At 38.4% G+C, this 26,263-nt stretch overlaps 1 protein-coding gene across 2 annotated transcripts in view; it reads right to left on the bottom strand.

The window, feature by feature from the left end:
- Positions 1 to 1,991: 1,991 nt before the first annotated feature.
- Positions 1,992 to 26,263, bottom strand: part of Adss (adenylosuccinate synthetase) — an 88,474-nt gene continuing 64,202 nt past the window's right edge. Inside the window, exons 3-10 of one of the 2 annotated variants that reach the window (XM_071597609.1) lie at positions 25,380 to 25,510; positions 21,609 to 21,757; positions 19,814 to 20,019; positions 14,540 to 14,694; positions 14,126 to 14,250; positions 10,408 to 10,534; positions 8,429 to 8,549; positions 1,992 to 4,101 (exon numbers count right to left, since the gene is read on the bottom strand). In XM_071597609.1, coding sequence (XP_071453710.1) covers positions 4,058 to 4,101; positions 8,429 to 8,549; positions 10,408 to 10,534; positions 14,126 to 14,250; positions 14,540 to 14,694; positions 19,814 to 20,019; positions 21,609 to 21,757; positions 25,380 to 25,510 — 1,058 coding nt within the window. In that variant the 3' untranslated portion in view covers positions 1,992 to 4,057. Of the gene's footprint in view, positions 5,520 to 8,428; positions 8,550 to 10,407; positions 10,535 to 14,125; positions 14,251 to 14,539; positions 14,695 to 19,813; positions 20,020 to 21,608; positions 21,758 to 25,379; positions 25,511 to 26,263 lie in introns of both variants that reach the window. The other variant, XM_071597608.1, reaches the window with a different exon arrangement.

The following is a 26,263-nucleotide window of genomic DNA, read 5'->3' as shown; positions in this document are numbered from 1 at the left end:
ATTTCTTACCTAGGGGTTTCCAACCGGCTTTCACAATCTCAGCATGGTTTTAGGGAGCATAAATCTACATCATCTGCTAACTATCTTGTTAATAACCCAGACTTTAAATGCTCTAGATAAAAAAATGGAAGTAGCTGCAATGTTTTTCAATTTCTCGAAAGCTTTCGATTGTGTTGACCACAAATTACTTCTCAAGTAACTCTAAAGGATGGGTATTCGTGGCATACCTAATGCTTGGATTAAATCCTACCTATTTGATAGAATACAACACATGGTTGTTTCTAAAAATGGTACATCTTTTGTTTCCCCAAGTAAGGTCCTTAATCGAGGTGTTCCTCAAGGCTCTGTTCTTGGGCCTGTCTTGTTTCTTTCTTATATAAATGACCTTGTCGATAGTTTTCAACATATAAACGGTGCTACCCCCTTGTTATATGCTGATGATGCCAACATTATTCTTGTATCACCCACTTTTGATGCATTGATAGTTAAGTGAAAACAGGTTAATCACACCTTACTCTCTTGGCGTCATAATAATTTCCTAGATTTGAATATAGAAAAGTCTCACCTAATATATTTTGCAAATAAAAATAAAGCAAGCAAAGTACTTTCTACTGAAGTTTATGGAAAGGTGATTCCACTGGTACAAAATACCAAATTTATGGGTTTCCACATCCATTCTCAAATTTCTTGGGATGAACACATAAGTACTTTAACCAGTACGTTAAGCTCGGCCTGGTTTTTAATAAGGTCCATTAGATCCACAGTTTCAGGGGCTGTTCTCTGTGCACTATACTATGGTGAATTTTATTCTCACATAGCATATAGTATCCTTCACTGGGGTTCTTCATCTAAGGCCTTGGCTATTTTCAGGGTCCAAAAAAGAGCCATTTGGCTAATGAGTTTTGCAAAACACAATACCCCTTGCCATCCCCCGTCTAAAAAACTCTGATGTATTGCCAGTGCCATGTATTTGTACTTTTCATGTAGTTGTACATACAAAAAGAAATCAGAGTATTTGAAAAATTGTGATATCCGCAAATATTCTACAAGGCAGAGTGAGCATCTGCACATTTTATATGTAGGTACAAAAAATGCAGGTGCTGGCCCATATTTTATGGACCTTCAGCTTCAGAAAAACTCCCAGCTGAGATTAAGGCCCGTAATAGCATGGCTGCATTTAAAGTCAATCTACTTGGGTTCTTAAAATTAAAAATGTTTCATTCAATTGCTGAATTTCTTGATCATGCCTGATATGTCTTGTATCCAGGAATGCACTATGTCACTTACCCCTGACGTGTCTTATATCAAGTGTAACAGTTGTAACTACTTGATCGCTGGGCAAATAAAATGTATTATTATTATTATTAAGAATTTTTCTCGTAATGCAAAACACTCATTAGGTTAATAATTTTTCCCATTTAAATTAATGTCAAATATGCTTATGCATTCAATGCCGAAAAAAAATTATGCACCAGGTTTATTCGAAGGAAAACATGGGCAAATTGCGCGTCAACATGAATCATCTTGTATTTTTCAACTATTGAGGAATGAGGAAACCAGGAATGGGAATTCCATTTCTCAAAAACAAAAGACTCAAAATAATTAGTTTGTTATTCATGATACATTCCTATCTCTTTTTCCGTAGAGAAATTTCTTCCTTAGAGAAAAGTTACAGGGCCCTCAACGACAGTAATAGTTAGCAATTAACATTCCATATTATATGTACTGTAGGAACAGACCACATAAAATAAGAGCACTGATTTCCTCCTCACAGAATTCTCAATTGCAAAAAAGACAGTGAATCCGCAACTTGCATGTTGTGTGGTACATCTTGCTATCCGCCTTTCCATTTTAAGACAGATTGGATGCAAGCTTCATGCCAGTCTGCCCATAGGTCACAATCTTCTGTTGCAATCAATCCTTGGTTGTGCCATCTTTGTGGATTTATGAGGGATTTGCCAATTGAATAAAATATATGGGATGCAATAGGATTTCCTTCACACAATCCATTTATTCAAAAATTTAGAAGGGTCACAACCTGTCTCAGAATAACAGATACACAATATAAGTAGGCACTCAATACATGGCAACCACGCACGTTAACAAATGCAAAGCAATCGTACCATTCCAAAAATTCCTTTCAATAAAATGCCTACTACACTCAGGGTCTTAACATTTGCTTGGCCGGTGATTCTGTGCACGAGAGGCAAGCTTCACCAGAAGGAAAGAAAAACATGAGTTAACTTACATTAAGGTGTGGTAATTAGGTCAAAAGAGACTGCTTACTCCTGCATTTATTTGATTACATTCTTGTTCCAACCAAATAATCACACTAAACCTAATAATAATGAGGCACTAAATAATAATTAATTGGCTGTTGAACAATTTTATTTGGTGACCATGTTAACAAATACTGAATCAAATTAATACAAAATTTTGGCTGTCAATCTCTCTGTTGAATAAAAGTTTAGCTATGCATGCAGAACAAGTTTTCTAGAATAAACGAAAGGACAACAAATAAGAAAAAGTATAACCTCCATTTGTGATCAATTATGACAGCTGTCAGTGAATCTATGATGTGAACCGCAGTAAAATGAAAATCCTAATTTGAGGCCTCTGCCATTTTGCTATAAAGATTTCACTGCATCAATGATCATTTTATGATTTGCCTTAACTCAATCAATACCATCAAGTTAAATAAAACAAAACAAAGAGTTAAACATTCATACACCGACGAATTGAGAAATTTGTGAAGAATTATCTCTTACTGGTATAATGAGAGCCTAATCAAAGATATACGTACCACTTCACGGTGTAGACGTTCAACTGCAACAGTGATCACTTACACCCAATTGAATTCACTTTAACTCAATTAGGTACGACCATGGCAGGATTAGCTTTAAGAGTGTGTTATCCTCAAGTCATCAACTTCAATGTTTTGCACAGGGCAATTTCAGATTCAAACTCAAGGAAGATTAGACAAGCCAAAAGCATTAATTTTCCCATCCGAGTTATCCTCTGAATCAGATTGTTTTGAATAAGGGCCCGAAGTAAAACTCCAAAGGAACTACCGCAAGTGAGTATTCCCGCTACACAGCAACAGACTACACTTGAAAGAAAAGACTATCATCAAGGCAATTACTAAATCTTATGAATGTTTTAACATAGGCAATCTGTTTCATATAGAGTTCTATGAACTGCAAGATAAATATAAAATACATACAAAATATCGAAAGTATTTCAGCATTTATTTTACATTCAACAGACACTGCATTTGGAAAATGCAATGCTTGCTACAAATCTCCACGGTAATGAACGTGACAAGTGTGGTCTGAATGATCGTGTGAATTCTTTCATATGCACAAACCAGCATTTAAAAAACCATTTACATAGCAGAATGATTCACTCTTATTAAAATGGGTCAGACTTTTGTGATTTGACCGAATACATTTAACAGAAGCTTCGTGGTAGGTAAGCTCTTGCCTGGAAGTGCAGTAGTCGGAGGAGAGATTTTAAAGGCAGTGGCTCAGTGGTAAGACCATTTAGGCAAGTAGGTAGGGGAGGCTGGATGTGCGTCTTGCTAGCCAAAAGGTACGCAAACATATACACAAGACACTGGGCAGCCTGTTTAACTAAATCCTGATTCATTCTAAGTTTTTGAGACACAAAAGACCTTGGCATTAGAATGGCATTAAATCCCTAATATAGGGCAAAGAAACAATACACTCCGCATTCTCACAATCACCCACTTTTAGTCATTTATGTACCAATTCTTAGGACTACACCGCAGTGTTTTGATGTGGGGTCGAGATTGCATCACCTTGAGTGTCCAAGCATCAATTCGTCAAGCTCCCATCAAATGCTCCAAAGTATTCCCTGCAAGACCCCCATGATTACAGCCATGATAAATCATTTAATACAAAATCGATACAATAACTTCTTAAACCATCATTTCAGCGTTAATGGATAACAAAAGGACAAACTATTCTCAAGGTCAAGGCTTCCACTCCTCGTTTTTCCTCATGTGAAGACACGTCCCTCCTCATCTACCTCCAACTCATTCGACCCAGACCAAGACCACAGCCCTCGGCAGCAACTTCACTGCAGCCCCGAAAACATAGATGGGATCCAAAGAAGATTAAAAGTCTCTTTAAAACCAAATCTGCATACACTCCCCAATGCAATATCGGGTAACTTGATTACTACAGAGCATGTAAGGTCAATGACATGACACACTGGATAGGACACAAAAAACAAATACCTTGAAGCAGGATCAGGAGCATTACGAGGTCACCCCACCCCCTTATGACTCGCGGTTATTTTTCATTTGATGATTATTAGACCATTGTGAGAATCCTCACAAATAGGCAATTATGATGATGAACTGACGAAACAATTGGGAGGAAATGGATTCCTTGGAGATGATGACAACATCCATCCTCCCCCATTCATGTGACTGCACTCACCTTCCCCCTCTCCCAAACCACTTCAAACCACCTTCTTCAGTCCGAAGGAGGCCTGTGCTTTGCGAGAGGAGTGCCGCGGTACACTCACACTCACACACACACACACACCACATCCACAGCAAAATGTTCACCTGCCTCATGTGCACAGTTTAAAAAAAGTGCAAATGGCATTTATTTACAAGGAACAAAACGTGTGTGGAGCTCCCAGATAGCACCACTCTTCTCAAGCAGCTGGACCTTTAATAACACAGATCAACGATTGAGGCTCACTTGACAATAAGCCCCTGATACTATACTACATTTATCGAGCTAACATTAGGGCACAATGGCAATACACGGCACGGAGAGACCTGCGAGGAGTCTTCGAGGTGTAAACTGAACAAACGGCCTTGGGTGCATGTCGAGGGCAGCCATCTACGCACAATACGGAGGTCACCTACAGAAACAATACAACAGGTAATAAATTGAAGATAAATTCCGCAACCTTCAGGTGTGGAGGTTTTTCTCTCAAATAACCATCAGTTGACTTGTCACCGCCCATCCTATCGTTTGAGTTGCCTACATGTCCTATCATTGGAATGTTATTTACAATCGAGTGGCCAAGGTACTTTTGGAAAAATATTTCATACGAGTGAGGATGCCCTTTCGAAACAGCCAACTCAAGGCATTAAGTACTGGCTATGCTGCCGGCTAAAAGGTATGCATATATTGTGCCGCAAAGAGCAACTTATTTCAGCTCAGGTGCACACATGATGCCGCTTCTTCAAAGTTGACCACCCGCGAGCACCATGGAGTGGTAGTCTATTCGAAAGATAAACAAAGACTCCAGCGTGGAGAATGTGAAGGGTAGATATATTCCTGCTGGCCCGAGGCACCCTGCACCACAGCAGCTGGACAAGGAAACTTTAAACAAATATCCAGTGATAAGGGTAGAGGGGTGGCCGGCCCCATCGTTCAATACGCGTGCAGCCCATATCCCAGCTATCAGTTAGCAGATCCTTCAATAAACACTTATTATGGACTCCCTTCCTTTCCCGACTCCAATCCACCTCACTGCAAAAGGACAGGTCAGCCACATTATAACAATTGTCATCAAACATTTCTCACATCAACCAAGCACCAACATTCTACATTCCATGCAAATCCACGCTATACACCAAAAATGTGGGCCTCATCAACAATATCGCTTGAATTTTCGAACTGGTCACATTGAGTGACGCAAAAAAAAATTAAGTCAGCGGGAAGAAGGAGAGGTGAAGTCATGCGAGGTACAGTAGAAGCCTTCATATAATGAGACATAATGGTACAGTTTTTACTGCCCCCTATATGTTCACATGAAAAATAAATCAGTAATAGTGAGGCCTTACGCATGGCACCCACAGATCCAATCATTCAATATTATGAGGGATCTATGAGCAGTCGGCATAAATGTGGAAATCATAAAATAAAAATTCATCTTTATTCTATGGCCAAGCGCACATACTATACATACTTTATCCAGCGCTCATCTCAGGCATATTGTTCATAATCTATGGGCGAATGCACACGATTGCCAGTTCATTGTTTTTTCTGTGGGGAAGCATTTCAGTTGATCCACGGTACAATCACGACTTATGCACAGATTCAATTTAAAATTCCTTGCGGAATCTGCACTTTCTAACTGAATTTGTCAGAGGAGATGAGCAGCTGGAAAAGGTATTAAATGCCAGGTGTATTGCCAGTATGAGGGGGCCTCTCGATGAAAAGAATGTCCAGATGGTCCCAAATTGGATCAGATCACGTGTGGCTGGGGTGCCCTTGGTCCAAAGAGGCCACGAGTGAGTGAAGTACAAGTACAGAGGTGAAGTTGACCTCTTGTCATCCTTCCCCACAATATACTTGCTGGATAATTTGCCACCAGATGGTGATAAACAACAAAGGTTATCATGAAGTCATGAAAAAAACCACTGACAATCATTTCCACTTCAAAAATATTTCAGAGCAAGATGGAATTAACATTTATTTAAACGCTTCTGATCTATCCAGTCAGCAGGTGACATTTAAGGAGTATCTAGGTTTTCCACCAGGTTTATTTATTTGATGACTTTATTGGTGCAACATTGAGACTTCATGGTCCCCCCTTCCACCTTACCCTTATTATATTGCAATAAAGACAATCACAAACAACCAAGCCCTAGGTGGAGGAAAATCCCCCAGGTGGGACTCGAACCCACGGCCTCTAGATTGGAATGATACCGCGTTACCCCACCGACAAATGGCCATAATGAAAACAAATTAAGCAATGACTAAGATTTTGAGTGATTGAAACGTTATCAGCTTTAAACTTAGCTCGTGGCAGGTCATTAGTTTTAACATATTAGAGGTAATTTTCCATCAGCAATATGACACAAAGACATAAGCTGCTGCTGCTAAAAAATTTTGAAAAGTATTTAACACTCGAAAATCAATGTTAAAAAAGGACAAAAATTAACACTACAAGTCTTTGATGAATATATTACACCCTCAAGCCATTGGAGTTGAGATGTGCAATCTCTAGCCAATGATGGGCATTGCTTGTGATATCAAACCAGTGTAGACACAGTGATCGACTGCCAAAAGTTTTTACATATAACTAGAATATTGCATTCCATGCTATGGACATCATTCTAAGGGATAAATATACAGATTGATAAAAAGAATAACGTAGTTGTGTTTTATGGGACTTTAAGAAGGCTTTTGACTTTAAAGACTTGGACTTTTGCTCTTTGGCTTTAAAAAGGCGTTGATCGTGCACTATCACCGAGGAAACCTGAGAAAATTTGAATACCTGGGAGAGTCAACTAATGGTTCAAATATTTTTAGCAAGAAGAGCACAAGTAGCTATATTGTACTCAGCTGAATAGAAATCATTCACAAAGTCAAATCCCTTGATCATCGTGAGAAGTGTTCCTAGAATAACTAACTGCCCACAACTCATCCATTTTTGCTAAGAACCCTGGATGTGCTGGTGTGAAATTCTTGGAAATACCATCAGGAAAACTAAAGGAAATAGACAATTTTTTGTTATTTTAGTCTTATTTATGAAAATTACTTCGTGATCATCAATGCTATACAGTTGATGAATTCACGTCCCTTTCTCTAGGTGAATGATTTTCTACATACATAACTCTCCGTAGATACTGAAACGTATTGTATGTCACAAATAAATCTGTGGAAAATTGTAAATTTTGTTTTTCTCATAATGACCAACTTCCACTACATCCTGCCAGAATCTGTTGAAAATATACAGGTACGCAAATACTCTAGTTACTGCTCACAAATCCTGTTTTGGGTTTTTACTCGGTACACATACTTATATTTTTATTTTTTGAGATACACGCTGACTCTGCCTTATTCTCTCTGTGATCTCTGCAAAGAAATGACCAAACTAAATGCTGATGCAAATGGTTTTGCTGAATAATTGAATAATTATTATTTGAAAAAAAAAGGAATTGAGCAATGGAAATTTGATGAGCTAATAGACAAACTGCAAAGATGAAATAGATTTAAAAGTAATCACACTTTGGGCTGAAAAGAATGAAACAATTATGCAAATACAACTGGACGAATACATGTGTAAAAATTAACTACTGCTGTGCCACTAAATCTGTAGAATTGGCACAGTGGTGTCAGCATGTTAAGTTGTGGCCATACTATATGAATTAGTTTTTTCAATTACGAAATCCTTCACTTTAGTGATGACTACCCTGAATAATATTCAGTTTTCATCATATTTTGTGCATTAATTCTCCTCAAAACCTTTACAACATCTTAAGTTGACAGTGACTTTTCAAACATTTTAATCATCGACCAGTATTGACTTATTTTGAGTAATTTAGTTCTAAGCACGTGATGTTTTTGGGGGAAGAACTAATCACACAACTTCAGGACTTATAATTGTATTAACAAAGAGGATTGCATTACTTGAAATATTTTCTACTTACCAGGCACTTCAAGGAGCTCTTCAATTTTTTCGACATAATTCTTAGCCTTCTCAGGAAGGTCTTTATACTCCCTTACGTCTTCTATACTAGTCATCCACCCGGGCATGGTTATATACTCCACCTGGACATGGTAATAAAATTAGTTGATTTCATTTTTACAGACCCAATTTGTAAGGAATCATATAGTTGCATGAAAGTACGAAAATATCAAGAAACAAATTAAAGATTACTGTCAGACTGAGGAGGATTTAACAGGGAAGACAGACGAGGAAATGGAATGCAGCAGCATTGGCCAGAATGAAAAGAAATGAGAACAAAGAGGCAGTTGGAGGAATTTTGAGTGCGGACAAAGAGACAGGTACAATAGAACATTTAACTGCCAACTCTTGATACTACATTTGTTTCTTTGCTAATCCTGATGGTGACATGAACATTTATGAAAATAATTCAGGGAGTATACTGAAAGTTGAGCCATTCATTTTTATGCAATGAATTAAACATTTGACTTCTCCAAGGAAAACCATCACGTCAAGTAAGCACAATTACCAAGAAACACTTTAAATTAACTTAAAATAATAATAAGTCCAACAAGAATTTCTTTGCACAAACTATACTACATCAAATAATGACATACAGCTATCTCTGATAGGAATTTCAGAAAAGCAATTTTTGAACCTGGTTTCTCTGAGCCGTTACAATTGAATTAAATTGAGACAAAACCAGTTGACTGTCCTATATTATGGACCTACAAATGATGATACTATGATTACCTCATCAATCTTTTCGGCCTTGGGCTTAAAAATTAAAACTGTAATCATGCTTTCTCGGTGGACTCTTTTCATTCTAAAATGGATGTGTTCCTAACTAGACACCAGCATTTACTTAAAATCACGTTCCAAAATAAAAATTGTAGGAGTTTCTGATACTGACTAAGGAAACAAGCGCTGGATAACCCCAGGTGTAGTCCGATTGAGCAAACTAAGGAGAGAGTTACACAATCAGTAGTATAGGCAGAGTAATTATGCTGAAAATAAAAGTCAGTGCAAAAAATGTTATCAATCCCTACAAAGAGATAGTTCACCTTGCTAAGTCATAATAGTAAGCTATTATGAAATTCTGGAAATGCGATATAAGCAGTATGGGCCATCATTAACAAGGAAAGTAAGAAAAAAATTGAGTCAACGCAAGATCTTAAGCGTACCAAACTTAGGTCTCCTACATTCAAATCCACAAAATGTTGCTAATGCTTTTTAATGGCCTATTTCTTAAAACTAATGTAGAAATCCTCATTATCATACACATAATGCATAAAAATATAAATATAAAAAACAACATGGGCAACTATTCCCTTAGCTCTGACTATCATCATCATTACTGCATTCAAATACAAATTAAAAAGATATCTACAATATAACATGGTCTACAAGTGGCCAAATATCTCAACATCATATCTCCTGATCTTTAAGTCCATACTTTTAGTTTACAGCAATGTTCTTAGTATAGTTTATATTAATGCTCTGTGATTTTTAATACATATATGTACGTATGGTTACATTTAATGTATGTCAGTGTGTTTGTGCTTCATTTAATGTAATTGCTATTACCATATGTCGTATCTCAATTCAGCCTGAATGCATTTTACTCTTTATTGATGTGCCTTATATCATGTACATCTCACCATCCACCTGGGATTTTTCTAACATGAACTCTGGGCAAATGAAATGCATTATTATTATCATTACCTTACACTCAACTCATAATACTAATGTTTACCATTAAATGCCACCTTTGTCAAAGCTTGGCAAATCACTGTTCCTTTATCCATTTACCCCCCCTGTGGACATTTCACATAGAGGTCAATCTCTGCAGAATAAATGTCATCTGCCTTCAATGGCATTCCTGCTGATAAAGGCATTGGAGCCCCAGTGTATTCAGAGGAGATTGCCATTGCTTTGAAGCCACTTAGAACCAATACACACCTCCACAGAGGCCAGCTCAGATGGGTTGGCAGGGAAGTAGTCCAATTTATTTCCATTTTTCTTGTAAGAAACACCAATTTTGATTTCATCTAGGGTATCCAAAATATCTAACTTTGTCAATGCAATCCTGTAAAAAAAAAGGAAAATCAATGACAATTATTAGCAATTACTTAAATTTGCAGGGCAAATGCATATTGAAAACTATTGAAAAATATGAAATAAACTGAACTGTAAAATGTAGCAGATTACACAAAGGTTTCTCAGCATTCGAACACAACCAAGGCTAAGATTAATGGCAGCTAACGAATTCAAAGCAAATGATGAGACCAAACAAAGGGCGAGATGAGCAAGCGTCAGTTTATTGGAGTCTACAGATGATGGAGCGACCCATTTCCACTACTTCCCTAATATACGCCCCATGTTATGACACCCTGGGTTCTATTGCTAACGGCAGCTGTCCAAGGAGTTGAGATAACTGCCATGGATACTAAACCGCGGACTTAATTTATGGAGGAGGAAGCTATCGTTGACAGAATCTCAGAACTCCAGGAAGATAGTATTTTTTTAGATACTTTGGTACCCTGAAAGCCAGTGATAGGGTGTGTGGCAGTGGGTGAATACACACCAGACTAATTTTGACCAGAATATGACCCTACCACAGTCAGAAAATGTTTTTCTGATCCCTTATGGCTCATGGACAAAATGGCATCTTAAATCTAGCTGTTCAACACTTATCCTCTCTAATTTTATTGAAATTATCTCTACTACCCTAGTAAGGTGGGGGTTACATCATAACTGCAGCTAAAGAGACATTGTTCCAATTAATCCACGATATTTGATCTGTAATTAAACCTTTGCTCCATTAAATGATTCCGATTTGGCAATCAATTCAAATTCATAATTCATTTACACCAGCAGCATATTCTAAATGAGGGCTAACCAGCAAAAGATAACATTTCTCTTTGACCTTCTCATCACATTTACCCAGTACTCTTCTAATAAATCCCAATTTTTGTTAGCTTGTCTGCAGCCTACACTTCCGTTGTACAATTACAAGGTCTGCCCCAAAGGTATTATTTATACTTATTATATTTATAGAAAGGACTTTTTTCTGTATAAACAGACAGGCGGTGAATTCTCTGGCTGGGTTCAACGAAGGGGAGTCTCAGAAAAGGCTGGAGGCCAGTGGCTCCCAGCCTTTGCGGAGTGTGGATTGGTCATTTGCGAAATCTCTATAATGTGACTTCATTATGCTCCGTCATGGCAACAATATGCGTCGTAAGTTAGCAATTGGATTCAGGGCATGGTGTTGAGAGACTGCTAAGTTTGTCACGCATCAACAAACAAAATGAAATCAGAGGGAAAAAGAGGGAGTTGCAATGCCATTGCAGTGGTAAGGCCAGGAACTCTTAGCCGAGTGAAGTATAATTACCGAATACCAGCACTGCAGTTCACGGGGGAAGAAAGGGGTCTATGGGGAGATAGCCAAAGGGAGGGAGAGGCAAGTGGAGGGGGATGGACTGAATAACAAAGCAAGTAATTATCTTCCAATAGAAGTGTTTCATTTAAAAATGTTGATCCTCTCATTGAAGAGATGCTTCTTTTAGAAAAGAACAAATGCAACCCTTATGATATGCGATCTGTCTCACATTTCTCCAAAGCCTGTTTCCCCCACTCATTTCTTTTGCGAGGTAATTTTTCCATGCACCAAATAAAGCATTCAAGCTGTTAAAATACAATTGATTATTATTAGTATTATCAAATCAAATGGATATGAATCGTTAAGTGAATCTGCTATGTTCTATCAGAGTTCAATAGCCTGAAAGTCAATACATCAGGATTAACACTTAATAACACACATATATAACTCTTCAACAGGGAGAATAATTTGCAAAACTGTATCACGAGATGAACTCTGTAGGCAGGGAAATTATTGTTGATAAAAATTCCTTCATGTACGATGGAAATTAAGAGATTAAATAACTAGCATACTAAAGAGCCATCAGGATACAAAGCAGAAAAAATTTAACCAATAGGTGGACTTGGATTTTATGCCTTTGTGTGAGGTCTGTTGTTCAAATTGTGGCTTTTTAAATAGTGCACCTGCGGTTGGTTACTTTTTAATCCAACTGAAGACATTGTGTCCGCAGACACTTCCAGAATAACTGCCTTCAACCACTTTATTCATATCTTGTTTTGTTGATTAGTTATGGCTGTTTATAAGAAGGGGTGCTCGTAGAGAGCCACAAAAATACAGATCTGCAGAAATGAGCTCTTTGAGGGAGCAGCATCGTTCTGTAAAATTCTGCATGAAACTCGGCAAATCTTTCACAGAAACTTTAGCGTTGATCACCAAGGCTTATGGTGAGGGTACTATCTACGTGACCTACCATGCGTTACGAGTGGTTTATCGAGTTCAAAAAGGGATGGCTATCAGTGGAAGATGACGAGCATTCCGGAAGACCATCAATGTCGACCGATGATCCCAAATCGAGGAGAACAATCTTGTTCGGGTAAATCAACACTTGACTGTCAGGAAACTTGCAGAAGAGAGTGACATCTAGATTGGTTCATACTAAGAAATTCTGACAGAAAAATTGAGGATACATGGATACATTGAGTGGCCACCAAATTCATGCCTCGCCTGAGGACGGCAGAACAGAAACAGCATCGAGCTCAAGTCCTTCAGGAACTGTTTGATCAAGCTGTGGCGGACGAAACCTCTTGTCCAGGATCACTACGGGGGATAAGTCATGGGTTTATGAATATGAATACCTACCTAAGGCCAGAGAGTCAACACAAGAGTGCTCCCTGGGGGGTTGTGAAACGTTTTAGAGAGAGAATCAGGCTAGAGCAGCGGGTGACTTTTTCGCCACGACAACACATTCATCTCCCAGAACTCGCGAGTTTTTAGCCAAAAACAAGAACGCTGTGCTTCCCCACCCAAACTACTCACAAGACCCCATTAGACTTTATCCTGTTCCCCAATACCCGGCTCAAAGGAAAAACATTTGCCACCAGAACAGAGAGAGAGAAAAATTCGATGGAGGAGCTTATGAGCATTCTGGAAGAAGCGTTCCAGGCCTGTTTCCCAAAGTGAAAACACCATTGGGAGGAAACTAATTTGAAGGAGAGACTGCGAGTAATTTGTGGTGGGTGGTAATAGCTAGCCTTAGCCCACGTCTTTGCGACAGAATTGGGAAATATTCAATGAAGGCCACAGAAATGGATGCATAGCACAGTGAGTGGCAATGTAATATTCAGGAGTGTGATATAGGGAGGAGAATGTTTGGCCAATGAGGAAAGTGAAGGAAAAGATTAGGCAAATTGGATGGAATGAACGTAGGCAGGAAGTATGGGGAGTTGAAGAATGGTTCATTTTAATGCATAGAGTATTAATTTAGTATTTCATGTTAGGTGGGGCTTAGAAACTTAGCAGTGCTTAGGTATTGTGTCCATCACAAACCCACCTCTAACAGGGGACCCACTCTTAACAATAATAATAAGCAACAAATTTAGGGACTAAACTCCAGCATCTTGATATTATTCGGGGGAGTGAATGGGATTTGCCAGAATTACAGCAATAAATTAAATTCTCTTTTGAGTCCTTGCTCTCCAAACTCATTTCACGTCACACAACTTGATAAATTTCTTTCAACTAGAAACACAATGAAAGCTCTTATTTAAGGCACTGTTCTCAGGGGATCAGGTAACATACCCTGAGTAGCCATTGACCATTGAAGTGTACACCAGGACGGGAATATCAAGCCAACCACAGCGCCGCTTCCTCTTTGTCGTAACACCAATTTCAGACCCTCTGGTTTGCAGGATTTCGCCAATTTCCTGTCAAGAGCAATGTTAACCTTTTAAATGCGTTTAATCACGCCACAAAACTCCAGTTTTAAAATTTTTCTCAATAAACAAATATTTGTTCCGTAAATGGACAACGACAATCAAACCACATTATGAATACAGCTGACACAGCACACTACTGAGAAACTGTGCTCACTAAAAGCAAACCTTTCACAATGCTAAGATCTCTTGGATTCTCTAAGGGATTTCTGAGGAGCCAAAGCATGGGCATGGGAGCTATAAGCAGTTTTTAGACAGACGACCCACACCACATACTCACATTACATAATTCTGTGGGGAATGGTCCATCTCCAACACGTGTTGTGTATGCCTTGACCACTCCATAAACGTCACCTATGTTTCGTGCCGGGACTCCCAGCCCGGTACACACGCCTCCAATACTGCAATTTGATGAGGTCACATATGGGTATGTCCCTACAAATAATCAACAGGAATATATTAGTAAAGATAACAGCAAAATATAAGTAATAGCAATGTGACTATCAGATTATTTTTTCACTTTTAGATCAGCAAAAAATATGCCAAGTTTACATTGAAATATATATTCAATTTTCATAAAAATCTTCAAAACTATCACGAAATTTTACCTCTACTAAGTTTTCCCCCTTTGCATAAATTTAGAAAAATTTATCAAATAACTTTTCTTTATAACTTACAGCATGACAAGATTGACTCCTTAAGAACTCCACCAAGAGCAATATTTTTCAGAGTATCTTCACATTATACAAGGTACGAAGCACTCTTTCAAACTCAATATCGTGTACAGAATTACACTCACTACTCGCCTATGAGCCAGATTACGAGATAGGCCCTATAGTTTTGATTATAACCACCTATTTTCTATCTCACCAGGATCCCTGTTATTACATATTATGATACATTTCATTCAAAATACCTGAAGAATTTTAGAATGCTAATTACTGCCGTGTGGATTTCTGTACATGTCAAAATAAGTTGTCCTCAATGGCCATTAGGTATATTTCCTTAACCGATGCCACAAGGTCTATTCAATGACTACTACTAACATTTATCATTTTGCACCATCGTCCACCCCGTAACAAATACTATTTTTCTTACGTTCTGTTTCCACTTTTTAAATTTGGAATCTTATTTAATGTTGATACTAAGTACACATTAATTAATCTAAGAATGCATGTATGCGTGTACCTGTATACCATCTCAAAAATGTCTTTCATGCATTGTAAATCAAGATTCAATTCTGAATCACATATTTTTAATTCTCAATAACCAGTGTGTATCTTTATATAATTTGTCCTCCATATTTAAATGTTTTTTTTATAATCACGGAACTAATACATGTTTTTGCCTTTCTTTTTGTAGGAGGATTTTTCCAGTCAATAAATAAATAAACAATAAATAATTTGAGAATTGCAAAACCAATTGCCTCAACCGAGATTACATCCTGTACCCCCAAGTACTTTGCCAAGCACTCTTCAGCTAATTGAGGAACATCAAGGCATCCTCTCATGTAATGTACATTAATAAGGGCTTTCAAGGCACAAGATGCCCACACAAATCACCACACATGGTTGAGGTTTGAAGCCAATGCTCAAACACTCAGAGACATACAGAGCCTGCAGCAGCATATACAAGGAACGGCAGGAAATGCCACCACAGTTAATGACTGAGTCACCAAAATGCACAGATTATTAGACAGCACATATAAATCATTTGCATTGAGTGGGTTTCGAACTGGGAGCCAGGACCAACATGGATTTGAATCCTAGCCAAGACTAATGCTCTCTCACATGATTAATAGAAAGTTAACTTTATTTTTAATGTTTGATACATGATTGTGCAGAAGAAAGCTATAAACTCAAAATAAATGGGAGCAATAATTATAACATATACATTTTGCACCAAAAGGATATTTGTGACGTATTTCACTTGAAAATTTAAAATAAAATATATTTCCCAGCATTACTTTTGTTAGAATAGCTCTACTACACTTAAATTACACAAGTACACTGCAAGTAAATCACGCAATTACAGTTGAATGCATATGTGAATTTGCAGGAAAAATCTAGAAAATAATTTATTGAAAATGGGAACAATCGACTAAAATGAATGAAATTTTCATTTCTGCACGTTAACAACATATTTCTACTCATGATTTGATAAATTTAGCAAAACATAAAACCGAATAGATTTCACACCATCATCCTTTGCTTGAGAGCAGAGAGTATGGGAAACATTGCCACGACTGTTACAGCCAGCAATCGCTCAATCCTTGTCCATCACGCTCCTTATAATAGACTTTATAAATCAACGGGTAATCTAAAATTTTCCAAGAAATGGAGCCTGCATTAATATTTTGATGGATAAATTTCAACAATGATGAGCAACAAATGCACACAATTTAGGAATATTTACATTTATTTTATTATTATTTACAATGTGCTGTTTGACTTATCTTTTTACTTTACCCTGTTTACTTATTCTTTCATCAACACACTGACACTGTGCGTCTGATCTTTTCCAACCTTTGCATTCACCTTGTCTCCTTCCGAACCGCAAAATGCCAACTGGGGTAATTGATACAGTGTTTAGGGAGGACTTCAGACCAAGTAGACAAGAGTTCTTCAGAGCACCAGCAGATTTTAACCGAGCAACATTCTTTTTACTACACTACTAAATCATGGGTTGGCATGGGCCCTGACAATCATTAGAGGAGTACCTTGGGCTTCATGAGTCATTGAAATGGTGGCCAAGGCTTTGTTTCTGGTTTCTGGAAGTCAGTGTAGTGAATTCATGCGCACGTGCAAATATGGGGGCATTGAATCACCCTGTTTACAGAGTTATTGGTCCATGGATTTTGAGTCTCATATACCATTTTTTCGAGCTGTCTTCAAAAGAGAAAGGTTCTCTTGTTGGTTGCAAGGGAAAGATACACTTCATCACGTATAATCCTAAAAAGCCAACAAATGGGGTATTCGTCGATATGTCCTCTCAGATTTCAAATGTGGTTACGTATGTTCATTTGTCCCTCATTCTGGAGGAATAACAACTGTTTCAACAAAATGAAAAACCAATCTCGCATGTGAAATTTGTTAGGAAACTAGTACACGATCTTGTTGGAGAATTCCGAGATGGTACATAAACTTCCAGGGTTAGATTACCATCCACTAACATAGAGCAACGTTTAGATGGAAAACTCCATATAATCACACCTAACCCTAACAAAAAACATACAGATTGTGCAGTTTGCTCTGACCGAAAAATCAAAGGAGGAAGAAGAGAGACGATATATATCTGTGAGACGTGTAAATGTAAACCAGGTCATCATGTTGGTGAATGCTTCCAAAAATATCATACCATGAAAAATTATAGAGTTTAAATTATGGTTTATCAATTAATTTATCAGCAATTATGTAAAAAAATCCAAATAAATAAGTTTGTATGGAAAAAACTCCAGTTTTTCATTCTATTGCCATGCTTAGTTAATTTGGGGTATTTAAAAAATTAAATCCCAAGTAGACTAAGGCAATCGAGAAAAAAAGCACCGGAGAGCAAAGGGTTAAATGAATTAAGTGCATTTATTATCTCTTCAGACACATCACAAAGTTCACTCTCCGAAGTTAACTCTTCTTCATCTTCTAGCAGTGGCGTTGAAATAATGCCTAAAGCTTTGTCAAATCCATTTTTTACACAAGTCACTCTGACACCCTGCCTACTTTCCACAATCTACCGGTTTATTTCTTCACTAGGCACTCTTTTAATCCTTCCCGATTCTGTGTAGTCTTCCATACCAGACATCATCCACTTCTCCCAACTTGAAGGTAACTTTGATTTAAAAGATTTATCAATGGATAAATCCTGGCAGCCTCGCGATTTCCTTTTTCTTTTGCGACATTGATGACTTCTGGCTTAAACATCGCTGCATACGATATTCATCTCCATGGGTAATTTCCTTGAGACAATTCTTAATTACAAAAGCATAACTCAATTCAGGTTGGACAAAATCACCATGTAGGTGGCACCTCCATAGAACTTGGAGGGTGTCGAGAACAGCTGAGCACGGATACTAACAAAGCAAAGTAAAGCAAATAAAAACAAGAAAATTCTATTTCACTCACTCTCTTATTTTTTTATATTTGATTCGCTGAAAGTTAATTTCTATAGTAAATAAAAGGGCACACAAACCTATGTCTCGTTTCAACTTACGAATCATAGCGAAAAAGCAATAAGGCAACATATTGTGTTGGCTTGTAAAAATTGTTTATTTTTTTATCCTTCGGTTGTTTGCGGTTAATTTCAATCACTTGGCTCTAATCTTCTCTATACTCACGGCAGATATAGCCACATGCAATGATGATGTCATGTACTCATTGGTGGTTACCATCTATTAATACATGCCCACAAGTGGAAAGATCCAGAGTTCAAATTCCGGTCTAGGAAATATTGTTCACTCATGATCTGCTTGATTCCGCCTTCCCCACCTCTCCCGTGTTCGTCCTTTATGTGTGTTCCTATCCCTTTTCCTTATATCCGTCATCTGCACTCACCTAGAGGCAAATGACTATTTAATCATAACAATAGCTTCAGTGGCTTCAGAAACAATTAATAGAGGGCACACTGCATCCATATAACTTAGCTCAGACCCACCAATATTTAGATATAAGAAAACAGCCGTTACTATTATAAAAACACCAGTCTTCAACCCGAAAGTCGGTTTGGTAGGCGATGGTAAAGCTCACTCAGTAGTGATCTCTAGGGCACATGTGAAATTCACACATCAACGGGGTAATAAGGGTGGCCAGGGCCTTTCCCTTTGCCGCTATGGTTTCCCAGCGAGATCTGGTTTCTTGAAAAATCACAATGCTTGGGTGGAGCTGAGGGTGCCCAGAGAAGCTTTCCCGGGATTCAAACCCAGGCTTTCTAGTCAGTAGTCACCCTTAAACCCTACACTACCACAACCCCCACTTTTCCACTATCCCTCATTATTTACTCCGGGGGTTCCAAAAACTGAAATTATCTCCCAAAACCACGTTAATGATATATGCAAATCTCTTCTCTGATTTATCAACATTTGAGGTACCTAATGAACAACAACTGAGGTTTATTCAGGGTTACACAGTTCTGGGATTTTGTACGTCAAAATATCCTCTGAGATGGCATCCCAAACACTAAGCATTTACAAATTTTACCATTTAATAATTATTATTGCAACATAATTAGCTATGGAAGACTGCCATTAGGAGACACAACAGAAGTTCTTTATATTTGATCTCATGTATACATCAAGCATCATTTTTTATAATGCATTCATTTGTTTCGTTGAATGAGACATCTTGGAATAATCACACCAAAAACATACAATTTTTTTAGATCAATTTTTCCAAAAATTTACTAATCTCTAGACCTTTATTATTAACTTTCCCTGACTTCCCCTATTAAATCCATATTCCCCAGGCTTGTAGCTGCCCCGCAGGCTGTGGATGAGAACATAGCAACCATGAAACCTGCACCCGCAAGGTCACAATGTCAGCTTGCCCAATTGACAAAAACATACCAAAGTCAATGTCGAGCATGGCTGCATTGGCTCCTTCCACCAGGATGTGCTGGCCCTCCCTCAGGGCCCGGTGCAGATACGACACGGTGTCCACCACCATGGGACGAATGAGGTCGGCATACTCCTGGTAGCGCTGCAGCTCTGCCTTCACGTCCACCGACAGGTGGGGAAACATCCTCGTGTACATTTCAACCAAGCTGTTGTACCTAGACGGAAATTTGTACAAAACTAAATTAGCATTCTGAGGGAAGAGAAGCACTTACTTCACACGCTCTCTCTCCTTCGAACAATGTTTGTTAACGATATGACCATTCTGCAAAACCAATGCCAACATGCATTTCTCACTTTGCACCATTTTTCATCAACAGCAAAGCAAAAAATATATGCAACTTCACACAAATGAGCAAAATACATTTAAATATTGCACCCATTGCAAAACAAATATTTACCCCCAAAATGAGCCAAAAGAAGAAGCAAAAGTTCAGCATCATGTCTATTTAAACTACTTCCTCTCATATCAATAATCAAATTACTAAATGGAAAACATGACCAACTATTTTAAACTTTCAAATCAAAAATTCAAAAGGATCACAATGAAAAACATAAATACTGGACCTCATATTTTAAATTATTTCAAATAAATAGTGAACACATTATATATTTAAACAACAATCAAATAATGTATACCATCCAAGAGTTACAATTTTAATACAATGTTAAACGGGTGGGAAATGCCAAAAAATGACCTCTGCTGGTGCGCTTGATTAAGTCCCCTTGCAAATATTCATCAGAAAGCAACACAATAAATGAATAACAATGTATCTGTACAAATTGCAATTTGTGAAAAATTACCAACATTAGACAGACCAAAAGCAGAAATGCTGCTGCTGGTAGAGAGCCTTTAGATTTTGGATTAAACATAGGATTCAGAGATTAATCAATAAACCTTTGTCATGGAGAAATTTACAACTCAGTCCTACTTTCCCAAGCAACACACTCAAAGTTTTTAATCCATCCAATAGACCGGATTCAAGAGCAAATTCCGCAGTTGCCATTTAGTATAGGGCGTTCCCTTTTCCCAATAAATACAATGTCAGTCCCAAAAGTAGTAGGATTTATTTTTTCACAAATAGACGGACGGACAGGCGACGGTTTCTCTGGCTGGGTCCAAGGGAGGGGAGTCTCAGGAAAGGCTGGATGCAGGCGGGCAGTTGGCTCCCAGCCTTTATGGAGTGCAGATTATTCGTTTGCAAACTCTTTATAACGTGACCTTGTCATGCTCAGTCATGTACCAGCTATTGAACACTGCCCCATAAATTTTGGTCATAAAATAAAAAGTTGGAAACTGGTCAAAATCAGAAAAGACTCATGACATGCTCAAGGCATCTTACGGTGATAACACCAATGGGTATATGGGGTATTTTTGAGTGGCACAAGTTATTTAGGGAGGATAGAGAAGATAGTGAAGATGCCGAACTTCAGGATGCCCTTTGGCAAAAAATGTGACGAAAATCTTGCAAGAGTGAAGGTTTTGTTGGACAAGGATCGGATGGGACGCATTACTGTTTGACCAGTTGGCACCTCTCGCTAAAGAGTAGGTCAATGCCCAAGGCCAGGTTCCCTCTCCACCCTTCCTTTCCCATCTATGCCTAAACGGCACCAATGACCTCGGCTGTCGGTCCCTTCCCCTAAAACTGCCACTACTACATCAGATACCGATTCTTAAAATTTGGGAGAAGAAAAGGGGGCAAACACCCACGGTTCCACAAAATACCTACTTTCACGGGCAACCTACTTTTCAGCAAACTGGCTGAAGTCGCCCAACAGGTCTGCTATCCTGATGCCGTTGCGCGTCGCCTTGGAGGAGTAGGCCGGTCCAATCCCCTTCTTTGTCGTGCCAAGGGACTTGAGTCCCTTCTCCATCTCCTGAAAGCCATCCACCTCCTAGCAGGCAGACAGGGCAAAAGGCAAAAGGAGGCAAGAGACGTTTAAGCCTACTGCTTCAGATTTCATCTCCAAAACATGTCATTACAAACTGCACATCTCCAATACCTATTCCCTTTGCCTTCATCATAAGTGGCATTTGAATCAATAGGAGTTAGGAATTTGGAATCAATACCAAAGCAATCGCTGGGGCCTTTAAAAAAATTGTTAATAAAAGCAAAGAAAAATAAAAAATAATTATGAAACAAGAAAGTTAACTTTCCCTGTGGTGGCAAGATTTTCTTTAGTTTTTAACGGATCAACATGTTCAGCAGAAAAATTGACTTTCCAATCGTTATCGCTGAACAAAGAACACTGCCAACAAGTCACTCGGTGATCAGTGCAGCACTGAGCAGTGAGAAACACACAATTATATGTATCCATCCGTAGCTTTTTTCAACTAATCTACCACATGGAACTTAGTGAGCCTAATCACTTCTAAATTTATTTTTTAACTTAAATCACAGTTGCATTTAGAGAGCTCAGAGTGACTTGTACACAATTTAAACAAATCAGTCTCATACACAAATTCTACCGCTCTCTCATTTGTACACAATCACATATTAAATGAGAGTTCCCTAGATTTCAAACCTTGACTAAGTGGTATCCATTTGAATCATTATAACTTACATCCTTGAATTGCATTTGTTCTAGCTGGCCCAGAGAAGTCTATTAAAACACCATATTTAGGCACTTCTTTGTCATTTAAATTATCATGGCCAACAGTAATTATGACTTCAATATTACCTTAATTTGAAGCTTGAGGAGGTGTAAGGCAGGGTTGCCCATTATCACCAGTGCTGTTCATTGTGCACGTGGAAGAAATGATGAAAGAGGAATGGAATGAACTGGAGGTAGGAATGAAAGTGGGCGGGGAATTCGCAAAATTAGTGAGGTTTGCCGATGTTCAAGCTTTAGTTTGTCAGTCAGCCATGGGGTTGCAAGCATTGCTAGGGAATTGGAAACTCAGTGCAATAGATATGAAATGGAAATCAATATAAATAAAACAAAGGTTATGTAGTTTTTGAGTAAGAGAAGAGTTACTTTAAATAATAAAATAGGAGAGCAAAAACTAGAGCAGATGGAGCAGTTTACGTATCTCGGAAGTGTTTTCGACCAAAATGGTCAAAGTAGCACAGATCTAAGGAGAAGAATTGCACTAAGCAAAGAAGCTTTCACAAGGAGGAGGAAATTGGCAACAGGTACCTGGAGTAAGGGTGTTAAGAATAGGCTTGTTTAAACTTTGATAAGGAGTGTAGTTATGTATAGCGTTTGCCGACCCCGGTGGCGGCGGGGTAACGTCCTCGTCTGCCATTCCAAGGGTTGCGGGCTCGATTCCCGCCTGGGTGAGTTTTCCTCCACCTAGGGCTTGGGTGTTTGTAAATGTGATCATTGTTATCGTTGTTAATGGTTCGATGTAAAGGCCAAAATGTGCTGTTTTCGGACTCATACTGAATAAATAAATAAATAGAAACATGTTAATTAAATGAAAAATGCAATGTATCTTTCCACTGTCTTTCATTCACGTACAACTAGTTTCAAAGCTCAAGCGTCATCATGAGGTACCTGATGATGACACTTGAGCGTTGGAACTGGTTGTATGTGAATTAAGGACAGTGGAAAGAAACGTTGTATTCTTCCTTTAATAAACATGAATTTCCACAAAGTTGAGCCGGGAACAATTGAATATTAAGAAACAGGGTCACTGAAGCAGGACGATAGGAGGCATACATTGGAGGCTTTTGAAATGTGGGTGTGGAGAAGGATGGCGAAGGGGAAGTGGACCCAAAGGAAAACAAATGAGGAAGTACTGGGTATGGTGGGCGAAGAGAGAGGTTTGTTGAGAGAAATCATAGGGAGGCAGGAGAAATGGATGAAGAGCATATTAATAGCCAGTGGGATGTTGAAGACAGTAATAGAGGGGAGAAAAGGGTAAGGCAGATTAGTAAATGGTAGGAATAGGGGTTAGGGATGTTGGACCAAAGGAGTTAAAGGAAGAAGCAGGTATAGATAGTTGAAGAGGGGCTTGTTATAGAGTAGGATGTTGGGTTGTGTTTTGTTACGAGAGAAAAAATATCTATTTGGTGCTTGCGTCCGTCCAAAACCTTCCTTAACCAGTACACTATCAAATAAAAATAACCCAAATTGCTCACTTTATAATTTAAATGGCTAATTATGGCTTACCGATAACCAAAATGACCTTGATGATACTTGGCAACATTGCGTACCAATGCAGGCATGGAAATTCCCTGCAATTATCGCAAATGAAACCTAATGCATATGTATATTCTCCAGCTGTGGTGCAAGGAACAAGGAGGGCAAGGGAGGGCAGAATTCACTTGACCTGCAGGCCCAAAACAATAATTGGCATTTTTTGATCACCTTTGGGTCGTGCTGGGCAAACTGGATGGGTTGGGCCCAAATGGGGGTTGGCCCAAGCCTTCTTTCTTTTTTACTCCCCCCAGAATGGTTCAAAGAGGCCAACAGAAGAAAAGGATCCGACGTCAATATTTTACCAATCCTGCCCCCGTGTCCACCACATTACATCAGATGAAAACATTTAAAAGATGCGGGAGCGATTAAGTGGGAAAGTAATGTGTGAGCAATAATACGACCGGTGACTTCAAATGATTCTCCACCAAGTGAAAACTAAACAGCAACTCCCAAGTCGCCACACATCACCAAAATTGAACATATTTCTACAGCTTCATCGTAAAAGGATGGTGTTATCTACTTTTAGTCATACTAGGTATATTACAATTTTGAAAAACAACATTGTGGCTTACAAAAGCATTAATGTTAAGATAAAAATACAACAAAAACATGTTTCATAAATTCAAAGAAACTGCGGGAGACGCTGCAACTAACTTTTAACCCAGTCATTCGCTAATATGCATTTCAGTGCATTAATTCCAGAGCGTAAAAATCATTTGCCTTGACCAGGATGCAAAGCAAATGATTTTTGCAATAGGAGAAATAAAATTATACATATTCCTAACAAAATAAAATTAATATTAAAATATTAAGAACATGACCAAATTTTCATCATCAGGCCAGAGATGATGATGACGTCCAATTTCTAAACCTACGTAGTGTTCTAAATAAAGTGGGTGAGGAATTACAGTTCTTTATTTCATTTCAACAGTTGCTGTGATTTGTTTGCATCTGCAGAATCTCATGCATCAGCCTGTGGCACTCGTACAAGAAACAAATGCCAATATATTAGCCAGTGCCACTAAAAAGGTTAATAATACATTTAATGCAATTTAAGAATAATGTTAACATAATGCTTTAACTGACCAATGAGAAACCATTGAATTTACCAGTCATTTGAAGCCATAATATTTACGGAAACACAAGACTAACTCTGCATAACAATGATAAAGGGAAGTAATAACAAGTGCAAAATCCTTCCCTGTAGCCCATTGCATAAAAAATATCATCTTGCTCATCCCTGCGACTATTTAGTACATTCCGCCATGTGGGGAAATTAACCATGCAAAAATATGCCATGCCCACAGACCACTCTTTTAACCTGAGACTGAGCCTCAACCAAAAAAGCGGGGGCGGCTGCTAATCCTACCTGATGGAAATCAAAGACAAGGTGTGCACGGTCTGAGATGAGGAGGCGTTTCTCCCACTCCTTCAGCCCTTTCTTCACGTTCTTGTTGAGCTCCTCAAAGAGTCCCGGCAGGTGCACCACCACTCCATTCCCTGCAGGCAACGAAAAGAAAGCAAACCAACATTTCATCAAGTCTCACCAAATACGCATTTTCACCATTGACATTTCACAAACTTCAAACTCCATCACCAAATTAATAAACTCAGCATTTTAATGGTTTTAAAAAATTTAGTTGGTAATAAGTTTATTTATTAAGCGATCATTCTTTTTCACAAGGTAGAGCCTCACAAAAACCATCAAATTTACCCTCCATCTTAATATTTCAATTAAAAAATCACAACTGTATGCATAATAATAATAACATTTATTCTAGCCAGGTGATCTGGACGCAACACAACAAAGATGGTAAATTGCATACATTACCAGGCACATCATTTGAATATGAGCCATCACACACCACACGGAAATATCTAAAAAAAATTAGAGTTGATTGTACTGCGAGCAGATCATACTTTGCGGACCGTACTCAGTACTTAAAAATTCTTCTACAGTAGATAATCTTTTGCTAGTATTATTCCCTAAGTTTCACATCAAAGCTACCAACTCCTCCAATTCCTTATAATGATTGAGGTAAATTATTAAATAATTACATGTCAAAGCTTTGGTGCTCAAACATTTTTAATGTACATCATTAGTATATGGTGTCGTGGAAGGAACACGTACGCATTAAGTCAAGTCTCCGCGAGTGCAGTCGACAGGAACATTCTCTTTTGGTTCCATTACCCGTTTTACCCGCCGGCCGACGATTCGGCGGCCATTTTGAATACTCGGCAGTTTGGCACACC

This window comes from Hetaerina americana, unplaced genomic scaffold (assembly GCF_022747635.1).
Source record: "Hetaerina americana unplaced genomic scaffold, ioHetAmer1.1.p SCAF_9, whole genome shotgun sequence".
NCBI classification, from domain to species: domain Eukaryota; kingdom Metazoa; phylum Arthropoda; class Insecta; order Odonata; family Calopterygidae; genus Hetaerina; species Hetaerina americana.
The sequence above is the reverse complement of the archived record's forward strand: the minus strand, read 5'-3'. Positions and strand labels throughout refer to the sequence as shown.